This window comes from Lissotriton helveticus, chromosome 11 (assembly GCF_964261635.1).
Source record: "Lissotriton helveticus chromosome 11, aLisHel1.1, whole genome shotgun sequence".
In the NCBI taxonomy this organism is placed as follows: domain Eukaryota; kingdom Metazoa; phylum Chordata; class Amphibia; order Caudata; family Salamandridae; genus Lissotriton; species Lissotriton helveticus.
This window is the reverse complement of record NC_136072.1, coordinates 4,889,906-4,910,076: the sequence shown is the minus strand read 5'-3', so window position 1 is coordinate 4,910,076 and position 20,171 is coordinate 4,889,906. Positions and strand designations below refer to the sequence as shown.

Here is a 20,171-nt window from a genome sequence, read left to right as displayed (position 1 = left end):
GCGCTAGAGCGCTCACACAAGTGGCACACTCGCTCCACACCACCCCCAAGATGGCGCCCGGCGCCAAACACGAAGGCTAGAAAGAAAATGAAATAGATCCGCGAAAAGCGCGGTGGGGGGCCCAATTTAGGGTGCAAGTGAGAGGGCACACAGAAATTGTTCTAAAAACAAGGTAAATGCAATTTACCACACAAAATGCAAAAACGATATTTTAAAAGTTGCAGCAGTGCTGAGAATGACAATTCAGCAGAATAGCGCGCGTGCGTGCTACTACCTTTCTCCATGTTATGTTATGTTATATATTTCTTATAACGCGCACTGCTAGTCGAGACTGTCCTGGCGCGGGAGAAGATTCAAGTGTCAGAAATGAAAAAGAGATGACAAGAGAAAGCATGTGAATTACGTGACTTGCCTGAATAAAAAGGTTTTTAGATGTTTTTTAAAGTATGCAAGGTTTGTCGTGTGTCTCAGATGGTCAGGGAGGCTGTTCCATAGCTGGGCGGCTCTGACCGTCATGGATTTTCCCCCCAGGCGAGCTCTCTTAAATCTGGGAGTGACCAGATGCCTGAGGGAGGCAGATCTCAATTGTCGCGGGGGATGATAAAAGGCAAACCTGACACTGAGGTATGGTGGGCAAGGACCATGTAAGGCCTTGAAAGCCAGTGTTAGGATTTTGAAGCGCACTCTGAGAGCAACTGGAAGCCAGTGAAGTTCCGCAAGTTGTCTTCGTACACTATGGCATTTGGGGATGTTAAATAGAAGCCTCACTGTCGCGTTCTGGACTACTTGAAGTTTGCGAAGCAGGAAATCAGGTGCGCCCACATATAATGCGTTGGCGTAGTCCAGACGCGAGAGAATGAGTGCTCTGGCCACTGTTTCCTTTGCTTCCTGGGGAAGAAGTGGAAAGAACTTCCGGAGGGTAATAAGAGTGCCGTAACAGGTTCCCGACAATCGCGAGATCTGCTCTCGGAAGCACAGATCGGCGCCAAACCAGATCCCTAGGTTTTTTGCAACTCCACAATTTCCAGATGGGCACGGCAATCCAGTGGGCCAGATGGATTCCCTAAATCCCACTGGGAATTGGCCATACAGGAGAATCTCCGACTTGTCCTCATTGCATTTGAGAGCAGCCTTGGCCAGCCAGGCAAAAACCGAGGACAAGCATGATTGGACTCTCATTGTATCATTGTAACATGCAGTGGATACTTTATTAAATAGAACCAAGACTCAGCACCTTACTAGTGCGAGGTTGTCGGGCTATGAGTTGACGCTTTTGGCTAGTCATGTGCACATCAAGCGGTGTAATACATTGAATCCAGCAACATTGTTGCCGATTTCTGTGGACACAGATGGTCAGGAACAGCACGATTGTTTTCTTAGGGCGGAGGAGAAAACGTAGGGTAGAGTCGATTTGAAAGATACTCCTCTTTCGGATCCTGATTGTACGCTATGGGTCATGCTACAAGCTCCCAAATGGCGATACGACCGCGGCATATGCCGTGACGACATTATGTACGATTGTTGAAACTGCACGAGTGAGCTATAATTCAGTGCAAGCAGCGGAATTGATTGCATTAACGGGAGCGTGTATTTTATCTGAGGGAAAGAGAGTGAATGTGTATACCGATAGTCAGTACGCGTTTGCTGTAGCACACAGTTTTGGACCCTTGTGGAAACAAAGAGGATTTCTCACATCGCATGGGACTAAGATCCAACATGGGCAGTTGGTGAATGAGCTTCTTGAGTCACTTACTTTGCTGAAGCAAGTTGCGATTGTGAAGTGTAGAGCCCACCGGAAGGTTACGGATGATGTTGGTCGTGGAAATGCATTTGCAGATGAAGTTGCGAAAGAAACAGCGAGAAATGTGATGAGTCGAATGTACGTTGCAGGCCCTGCAAGATGGATTGGTGCAGCTGGAATGTGTGAAGATACGATTGAGAGTGTGAAATCAATCCAGGCTGAAGCTACTGAAAATGAAAAGAGTGTGTGGAGAGAAACTACAGGTAGATTGGATTCGACTGGTTGTTGGGTTGAGTTATCAGAACACCAAAGATGGATGTTGCCGGATGCATATGTGCTTGCGGTGGTTACGATGGCACATGGGTTGTCTCACATTAGTGCGAAAGGAATTTGTAAGTTGTTGGCTCCAGTGTGGGAGAATGGTGGAATTCCCAAATGTGCGGAGAATGTGGTTGAGAATTGTATGGTGTGTTTGATGTATAATCCTGGTAAGGGAACTCCAACTCCAGCTGGTCACTTTGCGCCTCCGACGTATCCGTTTGAGGTTTTGCAATTGGATTTTATCCACATGGAAAGATGCAACAATTTGAAATACGTCCTTGTAGTTGTTTGTGCCTTTTCTAGATGGGTAGAGGCATACCCCCTAAAAGATAATACTGCCTCGTCCACAGCTAAAGTCTTGCTCAAAGAATATTTCCCTAGGTTTGGGTTGCCAAGGATGGTGTGGAGTGATAACGGAAGTGAGTTCGTGGGGAACATCATGAAGAGAGTGTGTGAGGGTTTGGGCACAAAACAGAAATTCCATGCTGCGAATCATCCCCAATCAGCTGGGTTAGTGGAATGTTACAATGGCACTCTGAAGCTGAAGTTAGCCAAAATTCAGGAGAGTTCTGGTCTCCAATGGCCCGATGCTTTGCCGTTGGCACTTTTGTCAACTAGAACTACAGTGCATTCCCGAATCGGACTTAGTCCGTATGAAATTGTTTTTGGTCGACCGGCAAATGTGTGGGGGAGTGCCGAGACCAACAAAATTTAGTGATATTGACTATCCTGTGTTGGTGGACTATTTGTATGACCTGACGGCTAAATTGCGTGTCTTGCATCAACAGGTTCACGATAACCTGCCACCAGCTTCTGTGGACCCGGGTCACACCATCAATCCTGGTGACTGGGTCCTCGTGAAAAATTTTCAACGGACCAAGAACGACCAGCCCCGCTGGACAGACCCTTATCAGGTGTTGCTGTCTACAAGAACATCTGTAAAAGTCTTTGGGAAGAAAAATTGGATCCACGGCGTACACTGTAAGAGGGTACCTTTACCTCTGCCGTATGACCAGTGGATCCTCGAAGGTATTGCAGACACCGAGACACCATTCAGCGACGCTGAGTTGGTATGGAGAGGGACTGAGAAAGAAGACGATGATGTCTTGCAAGCAGCTTTGCCTTCATCTTTGAGATTGGACACCACCGAGCCTGAACTGTTATTTCAAAACCAGACAGAGCTTGGCAAAAACCGTTATAATTTACGACCTAGAGATAAAAGACTAATAAAGAACAAATAATTCCTTTTTGGTTTTTAGAACTGCACTCTCTCAGCCAAGAAACTGTTTTGATTTTTTTTTTCCTTTTTCCAACTGCCATCCTGGTTCAGCTGTAGGGTCGAGGTGTAAAGACTTGGGATTGGAGCCGTGTAGACACAAGGTCGACGGTTCTGGTTGGTCTTAGGGCGTTCCCTGGACTGACAGACGCTCTCCTTAGCAGAAGAAAACCAACCGCCGCGAACAGCCCAGTTAGAGGATGGAGTTTTTTGAGATCGAGAGAGCTGCTGAGAAAATGAACTTTAAGATGAAACTATGTAGAATAATGCATAGCAAATATTTTCTGATTACATGTATTCTGATGTTTTTTAGCATGACGTTAACTTTGGTGGGTTGGATTGTTTTTTCTACTCAATTTACTTCTGCACCCATTTCCCAACCTACGACCTTTCCTACTACTACTTCTTTGCATTCTTTTCATAGCTTACCCGAACACGAGCAGATTAGAAGGTCAGAATTTGTACATAACACATTCGTACAGCTACTGCATCAACATCAGTTGGTAGTGAACATTACTAATTGTTGGGTGTGTGGTCTTATGCCACATACTACAGATAGAGTTGTTCCCTATCTGATCTTACCGTTTAGTCAGAATGGCTCGTTATGGGCTTTTCAGACGATGTTCATTTATGTCCTGGAAGTCTATCCCCTGCATTCCATGAGAGATAACTTGAGTAATCAAGCCTTGGTGAAGGGAGTTGTGAATATGAGCAGAGATATCAATACGTACAGGACTATTCCCAAGGAAGAGTTATCGGCTTATGTTGGATGGAACGCGACCGGATACAGTGTTAGTCTGAGTGAAAGGCAGAAACGAAAGAGGTCACCTCTGATTTGGATCGTACCCCACCGAGATCATTTTTGTCTGCAAGGTAATGGCAAAAATCCGAAAGCTCAGCTGGGGAAGAGTGTTTGTACTCAGACGTATGTTTTTACGTCTCAATCTTCCCCGCCGTTTTTGTCAGCTAAGGGCACGTATTTTGTTTGTTACAACAGAGCATATACATGGTTGCCCCCTGATTTTTCAGGAACGTGTTATGTTGGATACTTGTTGCCACCTACGTATACTGCTGCTGCAGATTACCACACGACAAGAGTTGTTAGAGGTGTCTTCAATCGGGAAGTTACCGCTGGACAGGAAGTGTGAGACTTCTTCAAGGGTTTCTTACCGTTTTGGTGACCTATGGCTGACAGTAGAGGCTTACGGCAATTGACGAGAGTGGTTGAATCCACCATAAACGAAACTGCCGGTGCCCTTAGTAATTTGACATCTGAGCTTCAAGCGGATCGCCTTATGACGTTACAGAATCGTATAGTTTTAGACGTCATACTCGCAGATCGAGGTGGAGTATGTAAAGTGATCCAATCGAGTTGTTGTGCTTTTATCCCAGATAATGCTCCGACGGTATACGAGGCCATTTCCAGGTTACATAAGATCTCCGAGTCTATACATGTGGACGAAGGAGATTGGTCGTTAACTGGATGGTTTTGGGGACTGTTATCTGTTTGGGGATGGAAGATCCTGATGATCATTGGTGCGGCTCTAGCGGTTCTTTTCTCATGTTGTCTTTGTGTACAGTGCGGTCCTGCCATATGTGGCCTTTGTGCCACTACGTGTGTCAGGAGACCGCCTGTCTCGAGAGATGCACAGAGAAACAAGGTAATGCTTCAACAGCACCTTGGTGATCTGATGAAAATTGACATCGACTCAGATATAGACTGAGTAATTGCCTATGTAAGGGCAAAAGGAGGGTCTGAGGTTCCGTGAATTCTGAACCCGTGTTTTATATGTCATGGTTCCGTTACGATTTTGGTAACAATGAACCGTAACTAATGAGTACGGCAAGTACGAGTGTTTTCGCCATGTTACACACAAGGATTCACAGTGTATTTGAAGATTCCGTTCTGAACCATAGTTTTCATTTTGTGTAAGGCAGCCATTTTGTGGTTGCCCTCACATAGGCCGATGACTGCGGCTGAATGAGTCTTTAAGACCCTCGCCCTTTAGCCGGGGTTTGTGCTGACTTTTACATGACCCGAAGTGAACTGACCTCGTTGCCTGAAGCCGACCTTGCTGAGCCAGTTCTTGCCCGCTAGCTGATCAAGACTAAGATCAGAGCGCAGGACATCGTAAAGTTTTTACCACACACAAATATGCCTTATCCTACTCTTACCTGTTTCTGTTTCTTTCTTTATGATCTATTTATGATATGGGTTGTGGACTTTTTTTATTATGGGTTAGTTCGGCCTGTCTAAAGAAGAATGTTGGGTTTGTCCGATGATTGATCATGGGCCGGACGACTGAAAAGTGGGTTTTACCGTCATGCGATACTTTTGGTGTGGATACATGTGATTGGAGAGTTCGTAAATATTAGGTGTTTGTCTGGAATGTGATTTTTGGCATAAAAAGGGATGACTTGCTTTGTAAAATTGAGCAGTCTCCTGAGAACTCATACCGTGATGATTTCTAGGACTTCTGTTACTGGCTGCAGTCAATAAATTCGATCTTTGACGTCACCACGAAGAGTCCCGTGTCTCTGTATTCTAAGACAGGTGAACCCGAAGACTTTGGGCGTGCCCCTGGCGCCGCTGGGTTCTAAAAAGCCCGGTTCTTCACAAGCAGCTCCTCCTATAATATAAAGGAGAACAGGATTTCCTGCAATGAGGGGTGCAAATATCACATACTTGACTGTGGCTTTTAAATGTTCAGGGTTCATTTTTACACTGTAAAAATTCGGGACCTTATGATCATACAATGCATTCTATCAAAGTAGTTGCTCAGAGTTTTACCAAATGCAGTGGTATTTTGTGAACAGACATATTTACTACAACGTCGGTTTGCAAAATAGTGAATCATCGTTGGTCACAATTCAACCGATCTCATGGATATTAATGAGGTAGGTCACAAATTGCGACCATCTACGATTTGCCGACATCAGAGATTGTGGCCTGCTGGGGTCAGCAGACTGCAAAAGACACACAATTGATGGACGGAATGCAGAACAAATCAAACCATTCACCCCCAGTCAAGAGATCTGGGTTAAATCCATCATCATTCTTTAGCCCACTCTGCCACCCCAGTTCAGACATGGCCATATGCAAATCAGTCTGACCCTGTGCGTCATGGGAACAGTCAGCAGACCATCAGGTCTGTGAATGTTTATAAATAAAGCAATCTTTTTTTTCAAATGCCGCCGTTTTTTTTTTTAAAGGTAAACGAAATATATAAAAATAATGTAAGTTTCAAAACCTTCTTTTACGTGTAAGCAGTGGTCCAAGTTTGCACTGTCTACTCCTAGAAAGGATTTAGACAACAATCACAAAGGGAAAAGGGTTCCAAAAAGACCCCTTCCCATTTGTGAATGGGTTACCAAGGCCCATTGATACATACCTTAAGGATATGGAAATTGGAAGGGACGCCTTAAACACGTCACTTCCAATTTGAGATTCGGTATGTAATTAGAAACCAATGTTTGCAATGTTGTAATAAGTTTCTGAATCGCAGTTTAGGTTTTGTACATACCCAAAATCAATTTCAGGTCTCATGTGCCCAAATCTCGTGATAGACAGCCTTTGTGATCGCAAAATAATTTTGAACATAAGGCCCCTCGTTTTCCTAATTCTGACATTTTAGCTGAGACTTGCACCAGTCTGACTAATTTTCTGTGTGACTAATCTTGTCAATTTATGTGGTCATACCTACACACATGTTCATGTCTGTAGATACAGATGTTGCTCAGAGAAACATTCAGAAAAATTGTAGATTTGTTTGTGGAACTTACAAGTAAAGAATTTCCTGTCTCCTCATTCGTCTCTCCTGTAAATCTGTCTCAGTTTTGCAGCTTGCATTTGCTGTTGTCCTCCGGAGGTTACACATTGATGTCTGGGTATTTCTCAAAAGGCTTGTCACATTTTACATCCTGGTTGTGGAAAGTGCAATGCACAACAATAATCACAGACTATTTAGATTCCTTGGTTTTTATTGAGAAGTCGCTGGTTGTGACCATAAAACCTTTTGCGGTTTATATGTTTTCCGACGGTGTTTGTGTGTGAGATGTGATGAGTATGTTCTTTTTTTTTGGAAAAATATTTTTATTGATTTTACATAGACACGGTGAACACAGGAGTATGAGCATATAAAGCATTGACAGGGCACTGCGCCGGTGAGTTATATTGCTATTATACAGGGTTGCCCTATAGTATACTTGGTGTATGGTTCAAGTCCATTGTCCTGGTTAACATTGTAGACATACTCCTGGAGTGGCTCTGGTGGCGCTAGGTTTGTTCTTACACATATAACATAAAACATGTAAATACTCTTTTCTGAATTTGTGACCCTCTACACATATTGATTGATTCAAGGTCCCTTATTGTTCATCATTCATCTGACCCTTTGTCCTGATGAAGTCTGAATATATATCAATAACGGTGCACCGAAACGTGCCTCGATGTTTTGTAAATGTCCACTGTTGCGAGCTTTGAAAGGTGGAACTGAAAATTCATTTGACTTCCTACTTGCTTCTAGGACTCATAGTTTCCAACAGGTATTTTGTTTTTAATGAATGTTTTGGACTGTTTTGGTTTACTATAGTGGAAATTTGGTGGGGGCTTTTTGGATTTAGGAATCATTTTTGTGTTCAACCAATTTGAAGCTGTATTGTGAATTAATTATATTGATTTAAAACATGCAGAATTAATTCTTAGTCGGTATTGTTTCATCTTATGGAATGCACTTTCAAGGAGTTATTTAGTCTGTGAATTGCCTTTATTGATATCTAGTGTTGTCTTTGATGGTAGGAAAAGAGATTTACTCCAGCCAGGGATGGTAGTAACTCCCCTTTCAGGGTAGAAAAGGAAACGGATCGCCCTTAGATTTCGGGGGTGAAAGTGAAGGGATTTCTCCATGAGGAAAAAATATTTTCCCAATGGAGAAAAGTACGAAAAAATTTGCTTTTGCATAGAGGTCTCCATTCTCCCTATGTGTGACGTATTATGAAGTAGTCCACGCAGCACAAATAACATTATGGGGATGAGTCACGTGATATTCCCGCTAGTAGGCTTGGAAACCTACACTGGGCGCAACTTTACAAGCATACTACTGGGAGTAACGGTGGAGAACAAAAAGAAGGAAATCCGCACCCGCATAGAAATGTAAAATGAAGGAAATCTGCACCCACATAGAGATGTGAAATTAAGGAAATCAGCACCCGCAAAGAGATGTAAAAAGAAGGAAACCTGCGCCCGCACAGAGATGTAAAATGAAGGAAATCTGCACCTGCATAGAGATGTAAAAAAAAGGAAATCTGGACCCGCACAGAGATGTAAAAAGAAGGAAATCTGCACCCGCATAGACATGTAAAAAGAAAGAAATCGGCGCCTGCACAGAGATGGAAAAAGATGGAAACCTGCGCCTGCACAGAGATGTAAAATTAAGGAAATCGGCACCCGCTCAGAGATGTAAAAAGAAGGAAATCTGCACCTGCATAGAGATGTAAAAAGAAGGAAATCTGGACCCGCACAGAGATGTAAAAAGAAGGAAATCTGCACCCGCATAGACATGTAAAAAGAAAGAAATCGGCGCCTGCACAGAGATGTAAAAAGAAGGAAACCTGCACCCGTACAGAGATGTAAAAAGAAGGAAACCTGCGCCCGCACAGAGATATGAAAAGAAGGAAATCTGCACCCGCACTGAGATGTAAAAAGAAGGAAATCAGCGCCCGCATCGAGATGTAAAAAGAAGGAAATCTGCACCCGCATTGAGATGTAAAAAGAAGGAAATCAGCGCCTGCACAGAGATGTAAAAAGAAGGAAACCTGCACCTGCATCGAGATGTAAAAAGAAGGAAATCAGTGCCCGCACAGAGATGTAAAAAGAAGGAAACCTGCGCCCGCACAGAGATATGAAAAGAAGGAAATCTGCACCCGCACTGAGATGTAAAAAGAAGGAAATCAGCGCCCGCATCGAGATGTAAAAAGAAGGAAATCTGCACCCGCATTGAGATGTAAAAAGAAGGAAATCAGCGCCTGCACAGAGATGTAAAAAGAAGGAAACCTGCACCCGCATCGAGATGTAAAAAGAAGGAAATCAGTGCCCGCACAGAGATGTAAAAAGAAGGAAATCAGCGCCCGCACAGAGATGTAAAAAGAAGGAAACCTGCGCCCGCACAGAGATATGAAAAGAAGGAAATCTGCACCCGCACTGAGATGTAAAAAGAAGGAAATCAGCGCCCGCATCGAGATGTAAAAAGAAGGAAATCTGCACCCGCATCGAGATGTAAAAAGAAGGAAATCAGCGCCTGCACAGAGATGTAAAAAGAAGGAAATCTGCACCCGCATCGAGATGTAAAAAGAAGGAAATCAGGGCCCGCACAGAGATGTAAAAAGAAGGAAATCAGTGCCCGCACAGATATGTAAAAAGAAGGAAATCTGCACCCGCATCGAGATGTAAAAAGAAGTAAATCAGCGCCCACACAGAGAGGTAAAAAGAAGGAAACCTGCGCCGCACAGAGGGTCTTACCAGTCCTTATGTGCAGTACTGATGGAAGAATGAGGCTGAAGGTCACAAAGTGCATCAGAGAGAGTTAGGGACAGCAGGTGGCATGGAAAGATAGGGACATTGGGGGGCATTTGTGACAATGACTGGGGGCGAGAGAGGAGCTCGCGGCGCCGGTGGTTCATCCTTCCACCCAGGAACTGTGGAAGAGGGAGGAGTCAGAAGAATACACATCCTCATCTCGTTAAAATGTCAGCAGGGAAATGGGTGGACCTAGAGTGAAGGGCCTGGATTTATTCAGAACTGTACTTGGCTTCAGCAACAACCACAGACACTAACCACACGCTGTTTCCTCCGCAGGTTAAATACATCCGGGTACAGAAAATCAGGTACATTTGGGACAACACGTGGGAAAGATTTGAGAAAATTGGGTGAGCATCAACTGGAATACTTCATGGTTGTGAAACTGGATCTGTGGAAATATCACCTTTTTAATTCCTGAACTCCTATTGCAGGGCTCTGGAGGAGCAGCATTCCTGTGCAGACATACATTCCAAGTTTGGGTCCGGCCTGTCCAAGGAAGAGCAGGATATCCGGTAAAGTAAACCCTACCGAAGAGAAGTGGGTGTGAATGTGTGCGTGTGTGTGTGTATGTGTGTGCCTGTGTGTGTCCATATGCATGGATGGGGTGTACATGTGCGAGTGGGTGTGCACACGTGTGTGGGTGTGTGTGCACATGGGTGTTTGGTGTGCACAGGTGTGTGTTATGTGAACAACCCTGGTTTTACTGGTAGTAGGAGAGCTGGGAAAAAAGTGCACCAATACCACACTCTACCTTGCTGTGAAGCAGAGAGGAGTTATTCTGCCATTCTAGATGCACCCGTGGGACTAGCAGTGAAGAGTCAGAAGTTAATTGCGTCACACACGCTAGTGCTGTTCAAACCTCTAAATATAGGTAGAACTCAAGGTTTTACTGGACTGGTCGCAGAGTAGGTGTTTTAAGACAAAAGGGGGATCCCCTGGAGCCCACCCCTTTTTGGACCTTACTTAAGTTATTTTAGCCTGCATTTCCCTACAGTGGGCGAGTCCCCTTTCCTACCGTAACATGCAAATTTACACAGTAGCTCAGCAAATCTCAGTAGAATTTATAAATTTGTAGTGGGAATTTAGGTTGTGCTAAATCCAAAATTATAGCTAGGATTACACATTTATTAATGTAAAAATACAGAATTATTATTTTATTTTATTTTTTCCTTGCCCAGTTAGATTGACGTTGCGCATACAGCCCCCACGTGTTTTGCCCCCTACAGGCACTCAAATTGGGTCTTTTTCAAGGCAGTTAGTTAAAGTGAGCTTGCCAAGTGTTTTATTGAATTAATGCAAGTTCTTTGTATCTAGTTGGAATAGGGCATTCAGTCTAGTGAAAATTGTAATTAATTAAGTAGCAAAGCCTGAAGGCACACTGCACAGATGAATCGTTGTCTAAGACTGGTCAGTCGTGGTACCAGCGGACGTCTGTATGGCTGGGGTTTGCATTTATCGAACAAGACAACATGTAACCGCCTTGACAAACCACCAGGCATGTACGCCTCTAGGGTGTTCCAACAGAAGTAACAGGTCCAGGGGTCCTAGGTCTAGATAATTCCTGAAAGTTTCACGCGTCGGCGGAACTGAGCTCGAAGCTCTGGACCATGATAGCTTCACAAAGACAACTGAGGTTATGTGAGAGCATCTGTTCCTTCCTTTTAGATAAATAATTATTCAGTATGGATAAATCCTTATTATCGTAGTGTTTTGCTGACATAATCTGTTACTGCATGTTTTATCCATTCACCACTTAATTAGTCCATTTCACTCTTGTTGTTGATTGTAAGTTTTTATTGAACAGAACAAGGACAGCTGACACGTGTTTCACCCTGTGTAGCGCCAGGGCTTTCTCAAGGCTAAATGAATTTTTCACATCATTCTTTTGCTTGGATTGCTACGATAAACATTATAGTACAAAGGATGAACAAACAATTTTTTTAAAAGGAAAGAAAAAGAAAGAGTCCGATGAAGTCCTCCGGTTAATCCGGTGTAGGGGGTGAACACGAGCTGGCTGTACATCACCCGTCAATCTAATTGAACAAAGAAAAAAGAAAAAAAAAGTACAATTCTGGATCTTATACAACCAAATATAACTAATGTAATGTAGGAAATTGAAGACATCCCAGGAAGGGAGATCAGAGCGACCTGCGAAGATACAGACCAACGTCTTAATGAAAGTGTATGGCAGAATTATACATGATAAAATCTTATCTCTTCTAACTTCTAATAATGTTTTGCCTGTAACACAGTCCAGTTTCAGAAGCTGCTTAGACACAGTAGAACAGTGTCTCTTTCTCAGATTATTGATAAGCAACCATCTGCTCCTCATGGATCCCCTCAGGCTTTGGATTCTATTTAAAGGGATAAACCGTGGAGTGTTCTGGCAGACAAGAGTACTGCCGCAGAGGAAATCTGTGTCTTAAGCAATTGACACATATGGACTTATCTGCTAAAGTCGGGTTTTGGTCCAAGTGGAGAATGCACTCATCCGTTTGGTTTTTGAGGGGGAGGGGTGGACAGGACTGCGCAATGGCCCCACTTTATTATTTTATACACCAATAGATTGGCAATTCTTTTTTTATTCGCTCAAACAGGTCAACCCTACAATGGGCGCAAGGGATGTGGCAGTCCTGTGTGCAGATGATGCTGTAAACATGGCACGGACAGCAAACGGTCTGCAAAGGCTTCTGGGCGGGAATGCGACACTTATGAACAAAATGGATTTACAAACACACTTTGCAAAATCACGTTATGTCCATTGGGACAAGGAATACCCTTGTTAAGAGGTGTTTTGTATAAATGGCATTATACTGGATAGAGTCAGGGCTTTTAATTGTTTGGCTTTAGGTTTTAATGATGCCAACTCTTTAGTTTCCATTTTGCAAGCTCCCTAAGGTGGAATTCCCACAGTCAGTGGATGGTCTTTTTAAATTTGCTTCCAAGCTGGGGAGTGCAAAATAAAATGAATAACTACTACTACCAGCACACTTACCACAATACAAATGTAAGAGCGTGAAGTTCAGACCCTCCACGGTAAAACTGTCTCATTCGAAGAGGACGACACAAGGACTCCAAAAGCTCGAGTGCTGGTGGCGAAGGACCCCCACTGAAGCGTGCCACCTAGGGACAGGGCTAATGAGGTAATAGTCTCATTATCTGGATGATAGACCAATATGTTGGTACCCCGAATATGATCAGGCACATAAACAGGTACCCTGGGAGCCAACACTTACCCATGATTGAATAGAAACATCTGGTCTCTTGATTCTGATGTCACATCCTTTCCTGGCACAGACGCAGCACTGGCACGGGGGCAGCATGTTTTCATATGATGGGTTTCATATACGTTGGCATCATGTTATATATCAAGCGGAAAAGAGGATCTAACCATGCTAACATGGGCTGGCAATGTCTCCAGCAGCCCCCCCCTTGAAGAATATCAAAGATTATCCAGTTCTGATTTGCCTTTCACTTTCTGTCACTTGTAGTCTTGTTTTACCTTTGTAAACACAGGACTACACGTCCCAGAATGCAAAGAAGACCAGACTGAAAGAGTTGCTTATTAGTGACACTACACACCTTAGGAGCTCCATTCCTTTCTATGATAGTCTAAACTTTTTCTATTTGGAGCACTGTTTAATTTTGTACTTTTTTCCTAAATGTAGCATTTATATGTCTGCTGTAAGCAAACTTTTTGGATTTTATTACAATGATATAATAGATATACTTACTCAGGCTTTCAGTCTGCCCTCTTCATGTGAACAACACTGATGTGGTGTTCATATTTCCCGTTTCCACCCACTGCAGCGTACTGCATGGCAACATAGGTCTACCCACGTCACCCGTTGGATGGATTCAATATGGCTGGTGGCATTCTGCTCTTTCACAGGAAGCACCTCCACACACAATTGCGTTCCCTTCAGTGCCTGTGACTACTACTGCAATGAGTGCGTTATGAGAGCAAAACATTATTCTTGTTTTTGTGGTCTTGGGCCTGGCTCTATTCCATACTGTAACATTTTACAAAACAGCTGGCAGCTAACCCTAGGATTATTTGCTTCCCTATTGGTTGTTTAGGTTTGTGGGATGTGTCTATGTAGTTCTAGGTTGTGAGATTTATTGTGGCCCTTCAGCATCCACAGTAGGTGCCAACAATTATTTATATGCCTGTGGACATCCTGGTTTCCAGTTGTAAACATCTGGTCACCCGACTGGTATAAATGAAACAGACTACGAATGTTCATGTCTGGAGGTGTACACTCAACGGATGGAATGATGAGCCGTAACTGAGGAGTTGTGTCTTTCAGGAGGTTGGTGTGCGGTCACAACGTCATTGAAGTGGAGGTGGCCCCGCTCTGGAAGCTCTTCTTTCTCAAGGTAAGATGGACTTCATGTACAACAAATTTTATTTACATGCGCTTGGAATCTATACATTATTTTACAAGAGAATTTGTAGATAAAACCATGCTAGATACCAGTATTATCTTTAATTAGGCGAAATCATGAGCAACTCAGGGGAGGCTTGTGGGGACATCATTTTGTTAGACAACAGAAGTCCATTACGGGCTCTGAGCCAGCCCGCTTTGCTAATCTCAGAAGGCCCTTTGTGCGACGGGACATCTTCATACCATGTGACGGTTATCACCATGCTTTGAAGGAAGAGGGCTATAACCAAGCGCAACTTTCCGGCTGCCTGATTTGAAACCTGTTGATGGGCATCATTGGGAGAACCAACATGTACAATGTGGCCTTCATCTGGCCACGCTGTCGGCCTCTTCTCTTAGTTGGGTCAGATAGGTGGAAGCAGCTGTGCTATAGGGGGGGCTGCACGTTGACACCGGTGACAACACCATTGACTTGGGCATGATGGAGAGCTCTGCATCAATAGGAAGGTCCAGTTCTGTTCTTACCTACACCAGGGTAGGTGATGCGGCTTAATAAATGAGAAGCTACGCAAAGATTGAATTAGGGAGTCCTGTTCCATCCAGAGGCAGAATCCTGATCTTTGAACTATTCAAGCCCAAGAAGCTCTCCTTTATCGACAGGGACGTGGTCCAGGCAGACGTGCATATTTTTATAATTAATCTACCACAGCTGCATGACCAACGTCTCAAACTGGATTAAGGAGAACTGCCTGAAGCTCAACGCCGACAAGAGGGAGGTGCTGATCTCCAGAATCAAGAACTCCCCATGGGACGCCTCATGTTGGCCCTCGGAGCAAGTGCTTTTTCATCTTGTGCATGCTACGCAAGGTCTTCAAATGTTTCCCTCTAGACTCAAGGCACACCATCACCCAGGTCCTCATCACAAGCAGACTGGATACCGGCTTACCTCCTCCCAAAGACTCCAGACCATCCAGAAAACCACTGCCAGACTCCCTCTTGACCTACCTTGTCTCACCCACATCACCCCCACCTCAGGCAACTGCACTGGCTCCCTGTTCAGCAACAGTGTCAGTACAAGCTTCTCACTCACTCTTCATTCTCATCTATGCTCCTTGTCCTCCAGTTTCAGGGGCTGAGCTTTCAGACTTCTACCTTGCAGCCTAGAACCTTCTGGACACAAATGTACTTCATCAAGGGGACATCATTACCTGTCAGCTGGCTGCTGTGAACCCCTTTGTAGACAGACCTTCCTCTCAGTATTGACAACACATCATTATCACATTACCTTAATTGTTGCACAAAAGATCCTAGCACCCTGGTGCCTGCTAAGCTCTGAGTATCTACTCAAGACATAGTGGTCAAGCTTCACAGGCCTTTCATCCGGATATGTATCATATTCCATTTTTATTATCAACACCTGTAGGTCTGCACCCTCACATTTGTTTTCCAAAAGTCTGACTATGCTTGAAAGCCTTTATATTTGTTTCCTTATTCATTCCATTCAAGGTCCTTTCTTTATTGATATGTCCACTAATTTGTCTGTATGGGACACCTATGCCCCTCTTGTCCAATACACTCCCCTATCCTTTTTCTTCCAGATGCCCGTCTGTCATTCTACTCCATTGTAACAATGTGGAGGAAATCTGTCCTTTCTGGAGAACAGCGTTTACAACGCAACTTTTACCACGCAGTACCTTCACCACGCCACTTTTACAACGACTTGCGCTGGGGGCGCTGTAGGATAGGGAATAGTTTAATTTACTATCCAAAACCTACCCTACTATCCACGGGGACTGGAGTTTGAAAAGTAAATTAAACTATTCACTATCCAGCGTCCCCCAACGCAAGTCGTTGTAACGACTTGCGTTGTAAAACCTGCGTGTTAAAGGCATGCGTTGTAAATGCATGCGTAGTAACGACATACATCCGTCTTTTCTACATGCTCATCTGTGGTTTCACCTTCTCTGTGGTTGCTGTGTAATTACTGTAAAATAGCAATGGATTGGGGTGCAGCCTGATTAATTATCAGAGGCTGAGGTTCATTCAAGCATTCCATCCATCACTGTTTTGTATTCTTTAGTGTATTTACAGCACCAATTTATTTGAAGAAAATCTACACCCGCCAGCAGCACTGCTGTATACCATGCTCTGCCTGGCTCAGGTGGATTATTCCCTGTTTGACGCAAAAGGTAGAAGCCTCCCCCCCCGCCGACTTCAAAGCCAGCTGTCCACCCAGGCATTGGGCCTGCAGGAGCCCCAGCTAGACAGACACCTGTCTCTGCCTGCCTTGAGGACCCAGGGGTTGCAGGAGGAACCAGAAAGATTTTTTCCAGCAGTTGTAGGTAAACATTGACATTTTTCACCTCTGGAGTGTGGGGATGATGTCCTCAGGATTTCCTCAGAAAGTTGTTCCTCTGTCAGCCAGATTTTTTGTTTTTTTGCTGTTTGATGAGAGTGACACAGGTTTGATTTCACACTGAGCCCGGACACACACACACACGCGTGGTTAGCGGTAGTATGCTACTCATGCCGCCACAACACTGTATTTTACCACAAGTTGAGTGTGGTAACATTAGATGTCACCAGATACACATATCAGTCGGTAGGTGATGTGATATGTTCCCTGCACCCTATCATTTTGATACCATGGGTGCATCTATGAGCACATCACGTTTGGGAAGCAATGAAGTGTCCTGACAAAAATGGTACTCTATGGTCTTCTTTTCTTTCTGTTTTACAGATGGAGTGAGAATCAATCAAAGATAAATAATCTGTTACTCCTCGTCTTAAGAGCAGCTATCTGCCCTAATAATAAAAGCAGGATAGGGACTCCCCTTCCCGCTCTGTCCAGGGCGGATTATTATTGTATTCTCAGTCCTGAAGAAAGTCCAGGACCGCTTTGGCCAATATAGGGCTGAAACATGTTGGCACTAGGGTCATAGGACCATAAACCTCCTGTCTGACCCCTATTAACCTTTGTTTTTTAATATCCCCAGCAGATCCGCGAATAAAGGGAAACTGGGATCTGGCAGCAGGTTTTTAATCTATTACTCGCCCAGGCCATATCTATCGAAGAGCTCCCTGAAATACTGTCGAGCCCACCCAGACTTTTAGGTGTCAGGGTGACCCGGTGATGAAGCATGACACCACTAGGGTGTGTGAGGGTAATATAAACAAAAAGATGTGTGTCCTTCCCCATGCTCTAGTGGAGCTCAGCTCATAACTTTAAGAAGGTCCGTCCCATCTCCCACCAAGCAGGGTCACCCTCAGGGAGCCGGGAACTTTGGTCACAAGATTGTGGAGTACTTTTTTGTCGAGTAGTCTCTGTGTCCCAGCCTCACTGTCTTGAACAACTCTGATTGTGGGGGTAATAACAGAAAATGGAGGGGGTGTACAGAGAAAAGATCTTGTTTTCACCGATCCAGGGCACAAGTTCTAAACAAGCATTGACAAAGATATTAGGTTTGTGTTTTTTTCAAGAAAATTGCTTATTTATGTCTGTAAGTGGGTGAATACAAACTAAAGGCAAAGGTGAATGAATGGTTGGCTGAGTATCTGCAATGATGAATGAACGGGTGAGCATTTGAGTGTAGATGAATGAATGGGCAAGAGCATATGGTGTGGAGTAGTGGTGTGGCTCACTGGTTAGAGGCAGCAGACCCGTAAGCAGAGAACGGCCCGGGACCAGGGTTCAATTCCCGACGCGGCAGGGTCGTGGACCAGGGTCAAAACGGACTCGATAATTTTCGCCTCGGTGCCTACTCTAACCAGGGAACACACTCGGCAACTCTGGGCATTAAGCTTGCCTCATCTCTACAACAGCCCCCCACAGACGCCGGGGATGCCTGGTTTCACCTTGGAGATACCCAGAAAGGGACCATCTCACAGGGAAAACCAGGACGGGTTCCCCAGCGGTCTTCAGCGCCAGGATACTCCATGGAGTCGCAGTGCGCTTTACAAGTACACCCACATTTACATTTACATTTACATTTTACATATTAATGGATGACAGAGGAACTGATTAACTACATTTCTGAATAATTAACTTCATGAAGCATGGATGATGTGAGCTGTCACTCTTTCATCTATTAAACACCCACTTATCAATGCATGTACCCTTTCTCACACTCATCCATTAACCCTTTCTAGAGCCACGCACAAGATTGCCATTGAAAGAAGAAAAACCTTTATATATAAAATGCCAGACATGTGGGCTTTGTCAGTGTTTTATCAATAGAATGTGCTGTGCGGGGCTGAAACCGCTGTCAGGCGCCATCTGTGGCTTGTGGCTGTGAAACACCGGTTTAGCTCTGAGACTCCAAACCATTTGCATAGTAGAAAGAGGTTGTTTTGAGTTTTGTAGGTGCATTAAATGCATTTAAGGCTTTAAAAATATGAATGAACACCTCTCATCCACCATGGTCTGGCTAAGCCTAGTGTCATGAGTCTCTGGACTGCTATTGGCTGCTGCGTCCTGGAGGTTTCTCTTGGTGTTAGCTACGCCCTGTGCTACTGCATCTTGGTTTCCTCCCACCAGCCAAAGGGAACCACAGGTGCATTCTTTTCCCAATTACTCAATGGTGGCTGACTTCTAAGAACCATTAGATAATCCCTTGCAAGTTGGCTTCCCTCTGAGCATAGAATCCTTGGTGCTTAGAAACCCAGTTCTTGTTTATGAAACCTGGGTCGTTCGACGTCTCCTTCGTCGGGGTAAGGTGGGCATCCCCCTTACTGATAGGTGGACCTCCTTCCAGAAGGTAATACAGTGCCTTGTGATGTGTTCTTTCAGGCATGTTGCCTCCATGTCCCCCTGTGGTGACATTGCCATCAGCACCTTTAGCCGCCATCTTGGTTTAAGAGCTTAATGTTGACTAGAGGCTGCTGCTGGTCTCCAAACATCCACTCAACATATCTTTATTTGCAAGTGGAGAGACTAATCCTAAATCATTAATGATTAAATTAGCTTCAAAGTGCTTCCTTAGAAATAAGTCAGCACTTCTGAGGATGCCTACCGGACAGCCTTTACATAGTGTGTCATCAATGCATTTGCCATTGTGTGTTTTATGTTGTGTGTGTTTGTGAGTCCTCATGCTCATCATGAGGGTGTGGTGTAAAGGGAGTATTGTGGTTGTTTTAGTTCATCTGTAGATAAATATTTTCACATGCATATTTCTTGTCCTAGCACTAAAAGACCTATGTCTCCACATACAATGTCACCGCCAGTGGCCACTGCTAACCTCATTCTCTTTATTCCACATCCTTCTTTTGCAACTATTCCAGATACCTCCTCTCCTCTCCTCTTCTTTCCTTTCCTTTCCTTTCCTTTCCTTTCCTTTCCTTTCCTTTCCTTTCCTTTCCTTTCCTTTCCTTTCCTTTCCTTTCCTTTCCTCTCCTCTCCTTTCCTTTCCTTTCCTTTCCTTTCCTTTCCTTTCCTTTCCTTTCCTCTCCTCTCCTTTCCTTTCCTTTCCTTTCCTTTCCTTTCCTTTCCTTTCCTCTCCTCTCCTTTCCTTTCCTTTCCTTTCCTTTCCTTTCCTTTCCTTTCCTTTCCTCTCCTCTCCTTTCCTTTCCTTTCCTTTCCTTTCCTTTCCTCTCCTCTCCTCTCCTCTCCTCTCCTTTCCTTTCCTTTCCTTTACTTTCCTCTCCTCTCCTTTCCTTTCCTTTCCTTTCCTTTCCTTTCCTTTCCTTTCCTTTCCTTTCCTTTCCTTTCCTTTTTTTTCTTTCCTTTCCTTTCCTTTCCTTTCTTCTGGAAACTATATAAAGTCAACTATGTAATTATTCAAACATTGTCTGAATGAGTTGAAGTTGTCAAGCCCTGCTATCCCTCTGCAATGACATGTATGTGCCTGCACATTTGCGAAAGGTACTAGA

At 44.2% G+C, this 20,171-nt stretch overlaps 1 protein-coding gene across 1 annotated transcript in view; it reads left to right on the top strand.

The window, feature by feature from the left end:
- The window catches only part of LOC144791007 (putative cation-transporting ATPase 13A4), a 331,299-nt gene that overhangs the window by 163,103 nt on the left and 148,025 nt on the right, over positions 1-20,171 (top strand). The window contains exons 4-6 of the mRNA XM_078665633.1: positions 10,192-10,262; positions 10,347-10,427; positions 14,226-14,295. Of these exons, the coding sequence (XP_078521759.1) occupies positions 10,192-10,262; positions 10,347-10,427; positions 14,226-14,295 (222 nt within the window). The remainder of the gene's footprint in view (positions 1-10,191; positions 10,263-10,346; positions 10,428-14,225; positions 14,296-20,171) is intronic.